This window comes from Ascidiella aspersa, chromosome 9 (assembly GCF_963924565.1).
Source record: "Ascidiella aspersa chromosome 9, kaAscAspe10.2, whole genome shotgun sequence".
In the NCBI taxonomy this organism is placed as follows: domain Eukaryota; kingdom Metazoa; phylum Chordata; class Ascidiacea; order Phlebobranchia; family Ascidiidae; genus Ascidiella; species Ascidiella aspersa.
In genome coordinates this window covers 423826-440274 of record NC_139455.1, presented here as the reverse complement: position 1 = coordinate 440274, position 16449 = coordinate 423826, and the positions used below count along the sequence as shown (strand labels likewise).

General features: G+C 39.9%; 1 protein-coding gene across 1 annotated transcript in view; it reads right to left on the bottom strand.

The window, feature by feature from the left end:
* Positions 1 to 639: 639 nt before the first annotated feature.
* The window catches only part of LOC146131749 (high affinity cGMP-specific 3',5'-cyclic phosphodiesterase 9A-like), a 30061-nt gene continuing 14251 nt past the window's right edge, over positions 640 to 16449 (bottom strand). The window contains exons 2-7 of the mRNA XM_083396723.1: positions 6728 to 7015; positions 5579 to 5717; positions 5198 to 5375; positions 4825 to 5017; positions 3721 to 3898; positions 640 to 1631 (exon numbers count right to left, since the gene is read on the bottom strand). Coding sequence (XP_083252849.1) covers positions 1467 to 1631; positions 3721 to 3898; positions 4825 to 5017; positions 5198 to 5375; positions 5579 to 5717; positions 6728 to 7015 — 1141 coding nt within the window. The 3' untranslated portion in view covers positions 640 to 1466. The remainder of the gene's footprint in view (positions 1632 to 3720; positions 3899 to 4824; positions 5018 to 5197; positions 5376 to 5578; positions 5718 to 6727; positions 7016 to 16449) is intronic.

Below are 16449 nucleotides of genomic sequence, written 5' to 3'. Positions count from 1 at the left end.
TATTATAAGTTGTTTTATTTTTTAGGTTTTGGTTTGTTTTAAGCTTACAAAAGGTCAGTGAAGGAAATTATATCGCCTCGTAAAGGATGAGAAAAACTGTCTTACTCTTTTGTTCTACTTTCTCTTAATGTTCTTCACAGATTTTTGTTAAAACTTGCAAAACGAACTAGCTTTCAAGCCCCTCATTTCACATCAAAGCCGCAAAATTATTCACAGCTCAGCTTATCGCCTCATATCTTATCTGCCTTTATAAAATATCCTTTCCTAGAAAGAGCAACCATTGGATGCTTTCTACTTTCGGTCAATTTACTTTTCTCTTAACAGAGCGGAATAAATATTTAATAAAACATAATTTAGTCGGCAAATTTATCTTCTCAGCAGAACAATAAAACCATTCTTATTTTTTAACTTTTTTTAAGTTTTTTCCTATGTTTAGACTCGTTTAAAAGTTTTCTTAAAACTTTCTGGCTTGGATATCAGTACAATATTTTTTGTCATGTCTTTAAAATAATTTTAAAGCAATCATTTGTAATTAACTTTTAACATATTATTTGCACTGACTTTACCTTCTGATATTTTAAAACACTATTTTTTTTATACTTAATCTGGCACTTTTTATCGATCGAAGAGATTTGAATACAAAAAATAGTTTTATTTTAGGTTTACAACTTCGTTGACGTAAAACGCAGGTCGAGGAGAAATAAATGAAAAAACTAAACGAAAAGCAATAAAACAAGCGTAATAAGTTAGTGGGAATCCCCACGCTACAATGAGAAAAGTGAAAACAGTGAAAAGTGTGAATACAGCTTTCGGAGAGAAAACACGGCGCAAAAAGGAACAAAATAACGCTCAAAAGTACAAAAACACGCAAAGGTAGAAAAATCACGCGGCGTCAAGGTCAAGGTCACTCGCTGTGCTCGAAGCGGTGTCAAGATAACAAACGTGGGTAAAGTCCCCAAACACGACGATAAGATGCTTGGGGTAAACCAGGGTCCATTACCAAGATACCAACAACAAATTGACCAAGTTTGTCCCCGCGCATGGAAACATCAGCTCAATTATCGCAAGTTCCAGAATGACTGACCGCCGAGATATTCCAGCACATTAGAGCTGTATCAAGTGTACAGCAGATGCTGGTTGCAAAAGTACAAAGGTGGAAAGTGGCTCGGTTCGTTTTGCTACTGCTCCTTGCTCGGTCTGGTAAGCGGAAGCTGACACAGTTTCGCGTTTGAAGTATTTGCATATGGAGAGTGCAGCGGGGAAGCCCCTGAACCAATGCCCACTTTCCTCATGTGGTAAGCGGTGTTTTGTTCGTGCCCGAAAATGTGGTATCCGGTACTGTGATATTTTCGCAGAAAATCATTGAAAATTTACGATTGATGACGTCCGTTTCGCCTCTTCAGGGGGTTTTACCCCCCGGCCTGAACCGTCACACGTGGCACAGAGTGACATTGGGCCGGACAACTTCAGGCCTCACGTTCCCTGATGGTCTGCACCTCATACCGCATGAGAGCTTCGTATAGTGGGGCGACGTAGTAGAGTCTCGCGTCAACCACCAACTTGCAAAGCTCATCGTACATCGGAAGCATTATTCCGCGGATGAAGTTTTCCTGGGACTCGGCAACGTTTACCTGGAAATAAATAAGACTTTGGTTAAACTCTGGAGTAAACCCACAAAAGCCAGAAGACATGTTTAGATTGACATTTAAGCTCGACAGCCACAGCTTATATATTTAAGTTGTGTGGTTTAATCGCGATGTGAAAACGGAAGGATTAATCGCCATGGAAAGGTGCTTAATGTGTGCGTGTGTGCGTGTGTGCGTGTGTGCGTGTGTGCGTGTGTTCACGTAGCACTGTAGAGGTCACAAAAGTGTCACTGGATCGGTATTCCTAGCGGCGCTAATTAACTTTTGGAGCGCTCAAACAAAACCTCGTTATTTGGCGACTTTCATCGGATCGTGGAAGTTACGCGCGTCTCTGCTTCCAACCAATCCGGTGTTTTTCGGCTTTTGTGCCTCGCGACATTTTCCGCTCGATATTTAAGCGATGTGGGAGCGTCCAGTGCCCAGTGGTGCCCGGACAGCCAACAACACCCGGCAATTATCGCGCATATTTCAACTTGTTGTGGCTTCTACAACTTTCGCGAAATCAAGCACAGCTGCTGTTCCGAGAATCGCGACCCAAATGTCGCTCGTCGCGCAATTACGAGCGACTCTTATGGCGCGTGTCGCTCGTTAAAGTTATTAGCGACTGACATTTCGATGATGGTTATATTTAATTAAGCAGCAATCAAAACAACTTCAAATCAATTAATCGCTTCTTTTACGTCAATGCTTTGTTGACTTCCGCGCAACATTCATCTTAACTAAGTAATTAGAAGAAAGCCGAAAAACTTATTTATGCGCAAAGCCATGTTTCTAAACTTAGCGGCTTCGACGCGGGTGTCATTTGCTGAATTATTAGCGACAACAAAGGACGTCGGGCGTTTAGGGGGGGAGGGGCGCCTGGCACCGCTGGTTCCATCGAGATCATCTACAATCTGATAGAAGGCCACATTTTCTGGTCGCGTGCAATTTGTATTAAATGGGTGTCGCGTACATCGGGTGCTTGGAGCTCGTTCTGCGGGGATTCGAGGGTTATTTTGCGGCGGGCGATGGAACCCGAGGTCAATGGTTGCGATAAGAAGAGCGTTTAGCGGCGACATTCCGTTGTTTAAAGGCCGCCGCAGATTTGGAAACGTCAAGCTGAGTTAATTTGTGTCTGGAGCGCAAGTCGTGACCGGTTTTGCTTCGAAATGGCAAACCTTTAGCTTGTACTCGAGATGAACCCAGCAAGTATGGCCTGTCTATTTTGACTCAGCCCAGTTGGTTTATTTACAGCGGATTTCACGCCGCGGTGCGTTTTGTGTCAATCATTGGTGACCCTGACCGCAAATCACAACCCAAACACCGTATATTGCCAAGTTGTGCCGGTTTACGCGCTCAGCGAGGAATTCCTGGCTGTGTAAGCACCAGAACAACTCACTTCGATCAAGTTCCGCGATAAGGACCTACAAGTACGTCACTGCGGTGCGCAATACAAAAGTCGAACTTTTCCGGCAAAAAACGACTTTCCGTTTACCACGACCTCCCTATGACGTCTAGCAATACGTCACTGGTTTATTTTAACTTGTCAGCGTCGCTTAGAGGGTCTGGATTAGTTTGTAGTGGTAGGTAGGTCAGCAATTCAGCTAAACGATCAATCTCAATCGAGCGTCGGTATTAAATCGCTTATCAGCAGTTGATCTCTTACGCAGAAACTCGTAAAGCGAATAACTTGGATTGAATCGTGATAGATGGTTGGCGTTTGTGTGTAAGCCCTCCTATCGCAACTTCATCTCGACCATGATATATCACATCACGCCATTGTTTTCACCCATATTATTGCGAAAGACCACGCGCGGTTGCGCAAATTAGACGCTGCGTGAAACAACGGAGCTTGTGACCCGAGGACATTGTAATGTTGCTAACACTAGCTGCCTGTTCGTGCATTTATGTCGCACACATTAAGTTAAAAGTTTGAAAGTGATATATTTCCCAGCAAAGTGGAAATTTAAATTGTTCGGATGCAAAGCAATGTAGCCCAGGTGTAAACTACCTACAAAATGTTGGGCAAAAATACATGGTCAGCACCTTTCCAACATTACTCAAAACATTAAGCACATCTCAGCAAGTTACTCACCAGCTCTGGGTCCATGTATGACGTCACAGGCAGTCTTTCTCTCTTCTCGCGCGCGCTTTGTTCGGAGTATTCAGCGAAGAGTCTCTCTACCCACGGGGAGGCGACGGTCTCCGGTCGGACTTCGTTTGAAACATCGGCGCATTTGATGATGATCTTGAGGATGCTTAACACGTGCTTCCTGCAAGAGACAGAAGAAAATTAAGTTGAGGATTTTATTGTATTTTCTGTTTTGTAATTGGCGTTTTTATCGTCAATGAAAGCCGTAATTCGCTCAAATATGTCACTTTTTGTTTGCTTCTAATGTTTACAGACAATTACCGATTGATTTTATGGTATTCGTAAAAAAACAGGCAACAACAAGTTGGTAAAAACATGTTTTCGCCCTCCCAAGCTTACTACGTCCCATATATTTGCTCTTAAACCAACCCATGACCCCCATATATCAGTAACACCACACACAGGGCTTGTACATAGTTTGTACGTGCCGCTCTGCACACACTTATGTTTGTACTTTGGCGCTACACAAACAATCCGTGCAAATATTTATGCGCCACCACTTTTCTCCAAAACTTTGCCCCAAAAAGCATAACGGCTTACGAGCACAACATCTTTATTTGTGCATTTATCATGCCTATATGACGGGACAATTGAATCGCGTGGCGCCGCGATATGTGAGACAATTTCACGCTCGCGCCGCTATTACGTCATAATTAGCGAGCGCGGGCGCGGCATTGTTCGTAGCTCGAACGCAGCCGTGAAATCTTAATTCGGCAAATCAGGTTCGAATTAGGGCGGGGCTTGGCACGTCAATCAAGGTCGTGATTGACAGGACAGGCGCCGCCCTACTTTTGCGTCACCAAGTATTCGACGCATTTTAAAACTTTTCTGTGTTTTGTAAACAACCAAAAAATCTCGCCTTTAAGCTTATTAAGTCGACTTTAGAGATCACGAAATGCCTTAAAGTACGAAATTTTCAAAAAAAAAACTTTACGTTAAATTAGAAAATATCCCACAAAACGTAAAAATACCCAAGCTTATAAAACAACTATCAAAATAACACAACTTGCTTCTCGTTAAAAAAATCCACTGAAAACTTGTTCTTACCCATTCTGGAAGTCGAATCCGTGTTCCACATTTGCCGCGTATGTTTCCATGACCTCCTTGTGCCTTGCGAGGTCTGTGGCAAGTATGAGCTCGCCAACATTGGTGAGAACCTCATCCCTGTTGTTCACGTTCCTGAAGATATTTCGCTCTCTATTGGAGAGAAGGCGGCACGTCACAGCGAAGTGATGTTGCTCTGAAAAAAAAGTTAGATTGTGAGTTTAGCGGGTTGTGACTTTTTCTGCAGGACAGTTTTATTTATGAGCACGAAGTTAAAGTTTAATATATGTTTGACTAAATTTTGTTTTAAATCGAAATATCGCTTAAATCTTGTTCGAAACATCTTCCCAGCAATTTTCTTTTCCCCGTTACTCACCGAGTATGCTCTTGTAGTTGTAGAGAATAGCGAGCGGGGTTCTTGCATGTGAGTGGTAAGCGTTGTTGAGACCGGGATGGTCGACATCGTGGCATACAGCTGCTGTGAGTAAAGCTCCAAGGTAATCCACAGACACAAGGCCACGAAGTCGCAACTTGCACATCATGCTGTAAGCCATCTGCAGAATAAACACACATTAATTGGCCATCTTCTAAAATTAGAAATGTGATTTTTCCGACCAAAAATAAATGTTTGCGTTTCAGCCAATTTTTTTAGATAAAAAAATACTTTGCTTAACTCGAAAGTAGAACTTGAAGGTTAAAATGTTTATATTTTTCCCATTTTTGCGCTAAAAAATTCGATTTTTGGCGACTTTTTTACCTGTGTGACGCAGAAGCAGTGCTTGAAGTTGTGGTAAGGGTTGTCCTGGTAACGCTCCCTTACTCCCAGGAGGAACATACGGAGAGTTGCTCTCGGGATCCTCCAGGCTTTAACCACACCGAGGTCGTGATACATGTACCTGAGAAAATATCGGGAACATTAAGGCGGTTGCTTCAAATTCAGCAGTTTTAGGAGTTTATTTTGCAATTTAAAATCGAAATATCGGATTTTAAATGTTTTACATTAACTAGATCAAAAATCTCGTGACATTTCAGAAAACCTTAGAATGCGTCAAACTTTCAGCGCAACGTCGCACTATTGAGAAGCGGGTCGCGGTGAAAGTTCAGAAGCTTATCGCGTCTCGCGTCGCTATTTCTGCAGAAGGAACGATTTCCTTGAGCCGAGGATTATCTGGGATCGGGAAACAAGCGAAGCACTTCGGTGTCACGATCGTGGAACGAGATGCTTTCACCAAACACAACTCAATGTTGTTGTCACTCTACGCACCCGAGGTCGGGCAAATGGACTTTTTTAACCCGGGAAATTTTGTTCGAACTTTTAAACTTTGCCGCTTCTTGAGATCTAATTATTAAGGGTGCGGCGTTTTTTTCCACTTTAGCAAATTTTTTTCGAAAACCTTTTTTAAAGTTTCAGCTTCTTTAATAAGTTAAGAAGGGTGCGACGTTTTTTTTAATCTTTAGCAAACGTTTAATTTGTTTTGGCTCACTTTTAAAATGGTTTCAAATTTCAAGGTGCGTCTGCAAATTGTGTTGCCACTCGCGGTAATTTACTGCACTTGCAACTTTCATGTCGCACTTATGTGTGCTGTGAGCTTACAAGCCACTCACAACTACAAACACAGATGCAAGGTTAACGCCCAAACTATGACGTACATCGGCGAGTTAAGCGATGTCGTCGCAATTTGAAGTGGCGGCTAAAGTTTGCTGAACCCAGTTATAAAGTTCGTAGTGTTTTTTGAGGAGTTTTTTTCAGTTTTATAAAACAAAATCCAAGTAAATATTTTTAGCGCATCAAAATCTAAAGTTTAAAAAGTTTTTTTTTTCTTGAACTGTTTTTTTCCATACTTTTTCAAGCCACCCTACGTTTATTAAACTCATCTGTTTATAAATTTTCGGTGCTTTTACTCACTCAATGTGGTCGACCATTGAATCGCGGTCGAGTCTCCAAACGTCGAACACGGGTTCCGCCAGATCTCTCATCGTTGCCTTAGGACAGTTGACCACCTCTACACTTGGCATAGTACAGTCCTCGCGGGTGTAATCTCTATTGTCTTCGTCACAATGCTTCGCGTTGTCCAAGTCTTGTTCTTGCTGATTCGAGCTTGACTTGGTCGCTTCTTCTTCTTCTTGTTCTTTTTGACTTTCAGCGAATTCGTTCGCGCACTTTTCGTTGCTCGTTGCTAATGCTGGTTTAAGGCTGAAAAACACAACAGAGTCAATAAACTTTGGAGCCTAATGGTTTAAGGTTGAAGAAAACGTAGTGGAATAAACTCCATACGCGAAGGTTTCATTCGAAACGTTCAATTCAAGACGATTCGAAATGCAACGTACTTCTTAATGGACTTTGATATTCCTGCCACTTGCAACAGACTCAGTTAGATCTTTGTGCTTTTCTATCGTTTATTGCCTACTGCTTTATCCTAGTTCTGCAGCTATCATTGACCACTAAACCATGCAATGGTACGCCACTAAGCTTTATAGCGTCCAGTGATGATGCATATCACGATATAAAAGCGTCGATTGACGCAAGTTAAAATTCCGGTGGCTTAAAGGTGACAAACCCCGATCTTTGCTGCCCAGCCATCGGCCAACTTGTCAGCTTCTAATCCCCGCGCCGAGCGTATTTATAGCCGCCCGCCCTCGCCAGAAAAACTTCTTCGCGAATTTCGCAAAAAAGGCGCCTCTGGCTGAAACCACGGCACAGACCACGTGACCACGCCTCACCACTCTAGGTTTGTGAACGAAGCTGCCGCGAACTTTGGGGCAATTTCAAGCTTTCTATCGGGCGCATTACGTAACTTGGCGTCAATTCGACCCGACTTTTAAATTGGCTTCAATTCTCTGCGTTTTTCCGGCATCGAATCGCAATTTCGGGATTATCGCCCTCCCCCCAAACCCCTGCACCCCCCTGAATATCGCGCTCTGTTCGTTACCGGCTATTATGTCACAATTGCCATCGCCACGTTTTTTTCTCTGGAGTCGGATACCGCGCGAGCCCCAAACAATGCGCTTTGTTTATTGACGCTTCTCGCCCGTGCAATTGTGACGTCATATTCGGCCAGGTGCCCAACCGATTGTTGCTTCGCGACTTGATCCATTGTTGTGCGTCACATTGACTTTAACGTAGAATATTTTGTGAAAATTTCGAATAAATGCTTGTTGAAATGAATAGAGATTTATTGGAAACGTTCAAAATGCTACCTACTTTCTGTAGCTTTGATATTTATTCTACGTCTAACTACAACCTCCAACCATTATGCTTTGAAGTTGATTGACAGTGAAGCAGTGGTTCTCAACCGGGGTGTCATTTCTAATGTCCAAGGGTGCCTAAGGATATTTAGGAATTTTTAAGAATCTGATTTTTGCTCAACTCTTACAATTTTTTGTAAAGATTAGAGTGGAAAATCAAATTAAAACTTCCTACGTGCGTAGAGTTGATGTGTGTTGTTCCAGTTCCGTTTATTGTGACATTCTAATGAATTACCTACGGAAAAATCTTGTAGAGTTTCCGCAATCTATTAATTATTTCTAAGGGAAGGTTGAGAACAACAGCATTAGACCTTGTGAAGGCTTTAGAGCGTGACGGCGCTTGTATTAGCTTTAAACAAATGTCAGTTCCTCGTGTTTGTGGGGCGCGTAAATTCACACACAAACATTACGTTATATAAGGTGTCCACTGTCCAACTTATGCAATTTTCTTTAGAATACTTAATGAACTCACCATAAATAAACCGTGTTGTTAAAATACTGCCGCTTTAAATATCGAGTTCACGAAATCCATATCAGGGTTTTAATCAGCTGAGTGTGTTAACCTATTCGTAAAGCAAGTTTAAATCAATTGACTAAAACCACTTTGCCATACGCTAAATCTCCTGACAACCTCTTGCGACCCCCAGGTCTGGAGCCACCGCGCTAAAGAGTTAAATATCTAAAATGCAATCAGAAAAGTCTATTTTCATTTTCTCGCGATCTAGTTTACGTCATTCTAACACGAGGGGCTTTCCCAACAACCAAATCACAAAGAAACAAAACTATCAAATAATCGCAGAATTGCGCAACAAACTTGTAATCAAGTGAACTTTCGAACACGTGCGTCACAATGTTGTAATGGTGATGTCACAGGCAGACGCGAGAACTGTCGGTATAATTCTAATCTCCTGGTGGTCACCATTACTTTTGTCAGGGTGCAATTCAAGCCCAACGACTCAGGTCTTTCGTAAACTGGAACTCTTTTCAAATTGTTTGGATAATATGAAGGATTATATGTAAGGGTCACCCCGGTGTATTTAAATTGTGAGCTTTCTGCCGATAATTCAGGAATATTGCTGCGACATTTGCCGAAGCCCGAATCTTGGCGGATTTGCGTCGCGTCTTTGCTGTAAGTATGTAATGGCTTGGGCAAAATGCGTCAGAACAGTAAATTGCAACCGGGGGTTTGGACGTTATAAACGCTGACAATATCATCAGAAGCCAAAGCGAAAATCGATATGTACATGAGTGACTGTTGAATAGCGTGGAAATATGAGATGTGGTGCGTAAAGGCGAACTTGGAATTATGGATCTCACTTTCAAAGGCTCGTTGGAACATACGCAGTGTACATTTATATTTATTAGCAACATCATATTTATACGCAGTTTACCTCTTTAAATTAAACCTTGACGATTGCAATGTGAGCTGAAGGTCTGTGCTAGGATAAGTTGGCCTGGGACTTATGATTTAGTTCTAAATCCTTAATTACAATCTGGTGGCGGATTAAAATCGTATATCTTTGCTGGTTTATTTGTGGTTGAAGTTCATTGTAAAATTTATAGACTAAAAATCTTAACCAGCTCTTAAAAGCTTTTTCTCATTAAAAAGTTTCGCTGTTTCTTGGTAAGAATGGAAGTTATTGCTTTGCTCGTAAAAGTCCACAACAGAAATCTCGGGCTCTAGTTACAAACTTCCCCACGTGATCGCTAACACGAGTTTTCTCGGAAATGTTGCAGATTCCGACCCGCTAACAAATCCAATCAGGCGATAATCGGGTTTTAAACCGCGCGTCCTTGTAACTTGTCGCCGGCGCTCAGTCAAAAATGCAAGCCACACTTCACAAATGACCATATTCGGACTCACTGGACAATGGAGGCCAACTAATTGCACAAAAGACTTGTCAGGGAAAGTTTGAACGAAAATTTTCGCTGTTTTTTCGCAAAACTTTGTCCGACAATAAACGTAGATCGACGTAGGGTTGTTTGAGCTTAATATTTGAGTCAACTCTTTAACTGCTATTTTTCTCATTACTTGTTTTTTGACGTTCATTGAGCCAAATGGCTTAACACTAGATTGTAGTAGATAAACAGTGAACAAAAAGCCAATAAACTTTTCCCGGTCGTCTTTGAATCCTGCGATTCAAGCAGAGATTGGGACAGCACTCTTGTACGATTTAATAATTCTTCGTTTAAAAATTGATTAATTTTTAAATATTTAATCTTAAATTGTTAAGGAAACAAACTTTCCTCGCCTTTTACTGTAGTTAAACCTTTAGTTTACCGCGGAATTTTTCCTCAGCAGTTTACTTCCCTTGCACTTTAAACGCTACTGTCCAACAACATGCCACTTATCTCACGCAAATACCAAGAAGCCAAGTCTAAAGTCCACTTGCTGATAATATTGCTAACTACTGTGCCACTCTACGACCTTGTTCCAGATCGCTATCTCGATGTGAAGGCGACAAACAGAAGCTAGATGCAGAGGACTTCAACAACCTTATCACTTTAAAGTGCGTTTATCACTGGAGAGTTCCCGCGTGAGTCTCAATAAGGATAAACTCACTTCTCCGTCACGAGTTCGAGATTAAGGCTCCAACAGAAGTAAGCTTGATCCTCTTATCTTGGCAGCTCAGTGTGCAAGAAACAAACAACCTAATTGGAATCTCATCTTCGCACTTTTAGTCTACGCTGGATTCCTTATCGATGCATTACAAGCCCCATGGAAAGCTCTGCCAAGGGTTCATTATAGCAACTCCCATCTATGCATCTCCAATCTGCACTCACTTGCTGCTGATTGTTGCTTGCTGACGGTCGATCACTGCTTCAACATACCGATGTATTTTCTAGGAATCCACTGTATTGAGAAAACGAGCCTCTGTGCCAGACCTACAGTGAACTTATCACCTTATGCTCTGTGTGCTTCTACTGCTTCACTTTAACTCGCATCGTTTGCAAGACTACACTGTTTTAACGCTTTTGCATACAATAAGGCTAACATTATTGTTCATGAGCTAAGTTTTTAGCTGATTCTGATTCTTAGACGAAATCATAATATTTACGATTTTTTGACAATAATTTTGTTATCTTTGGAGCATAATGGTTGGAGGTTGTAGTAAGGCGTAGTAAGAATATCATTACCGAAGGTAGGTACTATGATGTTGAAAATGAATAAAGACTTGTTGGAAACGTTCAAAATGACACCTACATATAGGCTTTGGTATTCTTACTACGATTTCAATCAATATATATATATATATATATATATATATATATATATATATCAGTAAAAAACTGGGTTCCCAGCTTAACTATCTTGATCTAACTTTTTGTTGAAAAATAAAAGATGGCTTTAACTGCTGATATCATACATATTTGTGCCACTGTAATTTTGTATTTAAGATTAAGTGACCAATCATAACGGTAGACACATTGTTTGATAACCGGTCGTGTCTAAAATTTCTATTAAATTGAGGCAAAACACGGTTCCGAGGTCGTGAGTTCGAATCGCACAACAGACAATTTCTAGCATTGCTTTTCTTGCACAGAAATCCCTTAAAGTCGTAATAATCGCTAAAAACTTCGCGAAAGTCTTCGCTGTGTAGGTTGTATTTCAGGATTGGATAAAAACTTGCCAAAACAAAACCAATTTCATAGCAAGAATTATGAAAACTTGAATTTCTGTGTGCGACAAAAAGCGTTTGCTCTAGTTTTCTTTTTCAAAGTCAACTTTAATGTTGAATTCTGCCTCTATGTATCTTCCCTTATTTTCGATCTTTATCTTTAAAAGACGCGAACCAAACCGCAAAGCGGATGCTCTGTTTATTTTCAAATAAATCACCACCGACCCCCTACGCTCTATTACGTCACAAACGCATGCACGTGGACAATAGGGGCGTTGTGCACGCGCCGACCACGTGGCTCCACTGAAGCGTAAACAAAAAAACGCCCGTTCAAGGTCGCGTCAAGGTGAGTCAACTGAGAGCGACGATTTGGGATAAAAGCAGAAGTTTTAGTGAAAGGTAAAACCCTAGCCTAAACAAGGTAATCAGGTGGCAATATATAAAGGCAAATTGTATTGGTTATCGACAAGCTTCAAAAAGCTTATTTAATACAATTTGTCAATATTTTGTGCCACCTGATTTCCCTATTTAGAACTCTAACCTAACCAAGGTGATCAGGTGGAACTATATAAAGTTTTAAGGCGCTAGTCGAAAATACAATTTGGGTATATATAGTGCCACCTGATTCCCCGATTCAGAATAAGACAAATACGGCCATTTACAGAGACTAACCTAAACAAGGGTTTTTGCGTGATGCATCAATCAGTAGTTTCGATTATCGCGCGATCTTTATTTACGTGGAGTCATTCTTCCAGCGGTTGATCACCGGCAAGACATGGTTTATGGGCACGGATGTCTTATCTTGTTTACAAAAACTCCGTTCTACGCCCTAATGTAATTCTCTTTCCACTAATTCAAAAGTAATTGTTGTTTGTTTGAAAATACTGAAGTTTATTTTAGAACCCAAGGTTTCTTCGCTAACGCCCTAATAGCTTTTTCCTGCTTAAGGTAAAAATAAACATTATTCCATAGTTTTTAAAATATGCCCTTTTTTATCAGCATACATCTTTTCGGTATATCTTTACACTTAGTAAATTTCGTTTATGTTTCTCATTAAGCATCAAATTTCACAAATAAAAATGCAGTTTTAATCCATAGTACAAAAAGAAATAAAATTGAGTGTCACAATATTTGCCTTCTGCACAAAAGTTTAAAAATTAGAGTCGAAAAACGGAAAGAATAAGGTGAGGTTTAAAATCGACCGTTTGTGACAAATTTGCGACTTTTTCGCGACACAAAATCCTTTGAGTGATCAAATGTAGTATTTTTAGCGAAAAGGACGTGACATCTTCCACGTTTTGACCTCATCGCCAACTTGTTGTATTGTAGCAATAAGGTTAGATATCGATCGCAGAGCAGAAGTGATAAGATCATTTCCCCGCGATCGAGGCTTATTACCCGAGCCGAGATTATTAAGTCAAACGTGGTCGCCACGAATTGCTTTATCTTGGTCGCATTCACCTTCTGCGCATTGCAAACGAACCTAAACACCTTAAGCATTTTTCAAACCGGGGCCACTATGACGACACAATGGTGCAGCAGATCACGATGACAAGGCGATGTTTTTGAGGCGTTTCTCAAGATTTCGCCCGAACCATGACTCGACGATTCTTGGGTTTATATTTTTGTGTTAGTTTGGTTTCGATGAAGTTTGTTGTTGTTGTAAGCCGGAGCAAGATTTACATCAGGATTATCTTATTTAAAGCGTTGGAATCTTGCAATATCGTGCAAAAGCAACCTAAAGGTGATGATGTGCCACTCAAACAACCAACAGTATATAAAGGTTTTTAATTCCCTGTTGTAAGTCAATTAGGAATGACTTAAATCCCAGTCCAGTCATCTATAAAATACCGTCCCAGCCCAAGTCATAATGTAGCCAAGTAAACTTTAGGTCAAGTTCACGTTAAATTGTAAAAATTTGGAACTCGTCTGATTATTATGAGCAACTCCACTCAAATATAACAAAAACAAAACATAGTAGCAAGTAAATTGTTTTATGTGCAAAAATTAAGATAAATAACGGAATTTTATAGAAAAAATGCATTATAAAAACACATAATTGTGATTTGTCCAAAATGATTCGTTACCTTTCAGGTCACAACAACAAATACACGTTTTATTACTTTGTCACTTTTATGGACGTTTATTCTCCGATTTCTAGACCAATTTCTCCTAATTTAACAATCATTAATTTAAAATTGAAAATGAAGTCAAGTAGAAAATATATTTTCCTTTCCACCCAAACCTCACAGTGTATATATTTAAAAACCCCAAGTTCTTGTTTAAATTGTAAACTTTGAACCAGTTTATGTAATCTAAATTCCAAAGTCTACCATCCCACTGGAAAAATTAGGAAAAAGCTAATTTTAAAAGATTAGTTTAGCCATTTTAATTCTCACAGCGAAGTATGACTGGAAGCGAATTGCCACTAAATTTAGACGAGGACAAGTTTAATTAAGATAATCACGCCCTTCGCGACGCCCATTGTCTGTATGCAAATCACCGCGATAGAAAGTTTATTTTATGCGAAATACGACCTAACCTTCTCAAAGTGGAACATGTGGTGCCTTGGAGGATTCTCCTTGAATGAAACCCTTGTCAAAAAAATACATTTTATAGCAATTTCAAGCTGTCGGAGAGGTTGCAATTATCGTAAGCACATAATATTAGTTGGGCCGATGCATTGCGTATGTTGGAAGTGCTTAATTGAGGCGGAGTGGGGACTTTGTGGTAATTCGCATTCTCGTAAGGGACACGACACTAAAGCAACTTACAGCAGCGCCGTCTGACACTTTTGGAAATTGCTGTTTACACAGACGGAAGTGTTGGAGTAATTACATCTCTAAATATTTCTCATAAAAAAATTAGTCAATGCTCAAATTTAAACCTCCTAATCTAAAACCGCCAAATTTTCTCAAAGTACGCCGCTTGTAGGTTACTTGAAAATACAAGCTAACAATGTAAAATAAACATGAATATAGCTGTAACTATCCAAAACATTGTTGGCCAAAAAAAAACAACTAAGCCAATACTTTAAAGACAGGAAAACAGTTTAATATAAAAGGCACTAGTTAAAAAATCCAGTAATTAAATTGTCTGTGGATAAATGTTATTTAAGCCGCGATCTGTTTTTCTCCAATCACCTCAAACTGAGGATAAACATTACTGAGCTAAATAAAACCGACAGTTTTCCGGATTAGGGCGTTGGTTTGTGAAGCTGTCGAAACACCTCCGACCAAACTGCTCAGGTCCGACCTCGCCTTGTTTCGGTCGGTTCAGCTTAATTTGTTTTTGTTTGTGAAGCAATTTCGCGCCCATTTTCGTGTACTACTAAACTGAACAACATCTGAGGCTGCTAAATTTGACAACGAAATGTTGAAAGCTATATATGTTTCTTTGGAGCAGCCCCCGTGATGTATCAGTGATATTTAATTAAAAAATATCGAATTGCTTTTCGTGGGGGGCGCGTCAGAAAAAAAGGTTAAGAGAACAATGGCTGGAGGTTGTAGTTAGACTTAGAATGAATATCAGAGTCCATACAATGGTAGTCTGCATTTTCAACGTTTCGAATAACTCGCTATTCTATTCATTTCAAACATAGTCGATATTACAGGTGCTCCAATGAATAGGCTACTAATAAAACTTACAATTCAACAAATTTATATTTATCTAAATCGTTTAAACATAAAGGCTTTGTTGAAAGCCAAACACGAATTAATTTAGTAAATTATGTCTACATTTTATTGAAGAAAATATTTTCAATAAAAAACGATTGTTTATTAAGAGTTCACTATATTTAACTCAAAAAAAATCTTGACCTGTGCTGTCCTTACGACCTAGTTTTTATGTAAACAGTTACGCAAGAAAATAGTTTGTATACAAAAGTGTGCGATGTTTAAGGTCAAATATTGCAAAGTTTGCAAAGCCGAGCGAACCCGAGTTGCTGCCAAGTTTAAGGAGCCATTAATATAAGCGCTGAGGCAATTTTAACCGGCTTATCTACGCCCAGGCTATCATAGGGAAGCTAAATTGCACAAGTGCAGAAAATGAACTGGAGGAAGAATTCAATCGCGCAAGAAATAAAGAGAAAAATTGTCAGCAAAATAATGAAATTAAGAGAGAGAGATAATAGAAAAAGGAGAGTAAGCGAGAGAACGAAGAGAGAAAGGTGAGGGTTGGTTGGTTGAATGCATGACATTGAGTGGAGATTGTGTTTATGTAGGTTATAATCAAACCACGATCGTCCCATACCACGGCGCATTCCGTGCAATCTCGCTTGCGGCTAGCTGGTCTTGAGGTCACGTACGCACTGGACAAAAGTGGACAGCTAGCCGGTCAGTGGGTCACCCAACTGACCACGACGTGTACACTTTGTATTTGCGACAAATGTCGTGTCTTCTTACGACAATTAAGGTTATCAAAAAACAAAATGTCGTCGTTACAAGTTGTTCATGATTACCGTGCTTATTGCTCAGTTAAAAGGCTTTTAAACATATTTTTGCTTTTTATTGGTAAAGAATAGCTTTCAGATTTCCAACTTTGGTATTTACCAACCTCAAAGTGTTTTACTCAATTTATTTGCTTAAACGTAAAGTTTTCGAACAACGAAATTTAGTTCGACCGATACAAGCTGTGGGTTTATAATCTTGCTTTGTTCAAATAAGGTATGTTTTACATAACCATAAAGGCATTCAAACAATTTTTTTTACATTTATTCAATATATTTTTTATATTTTTTAACCAGTGCGATGGTATTTGTACA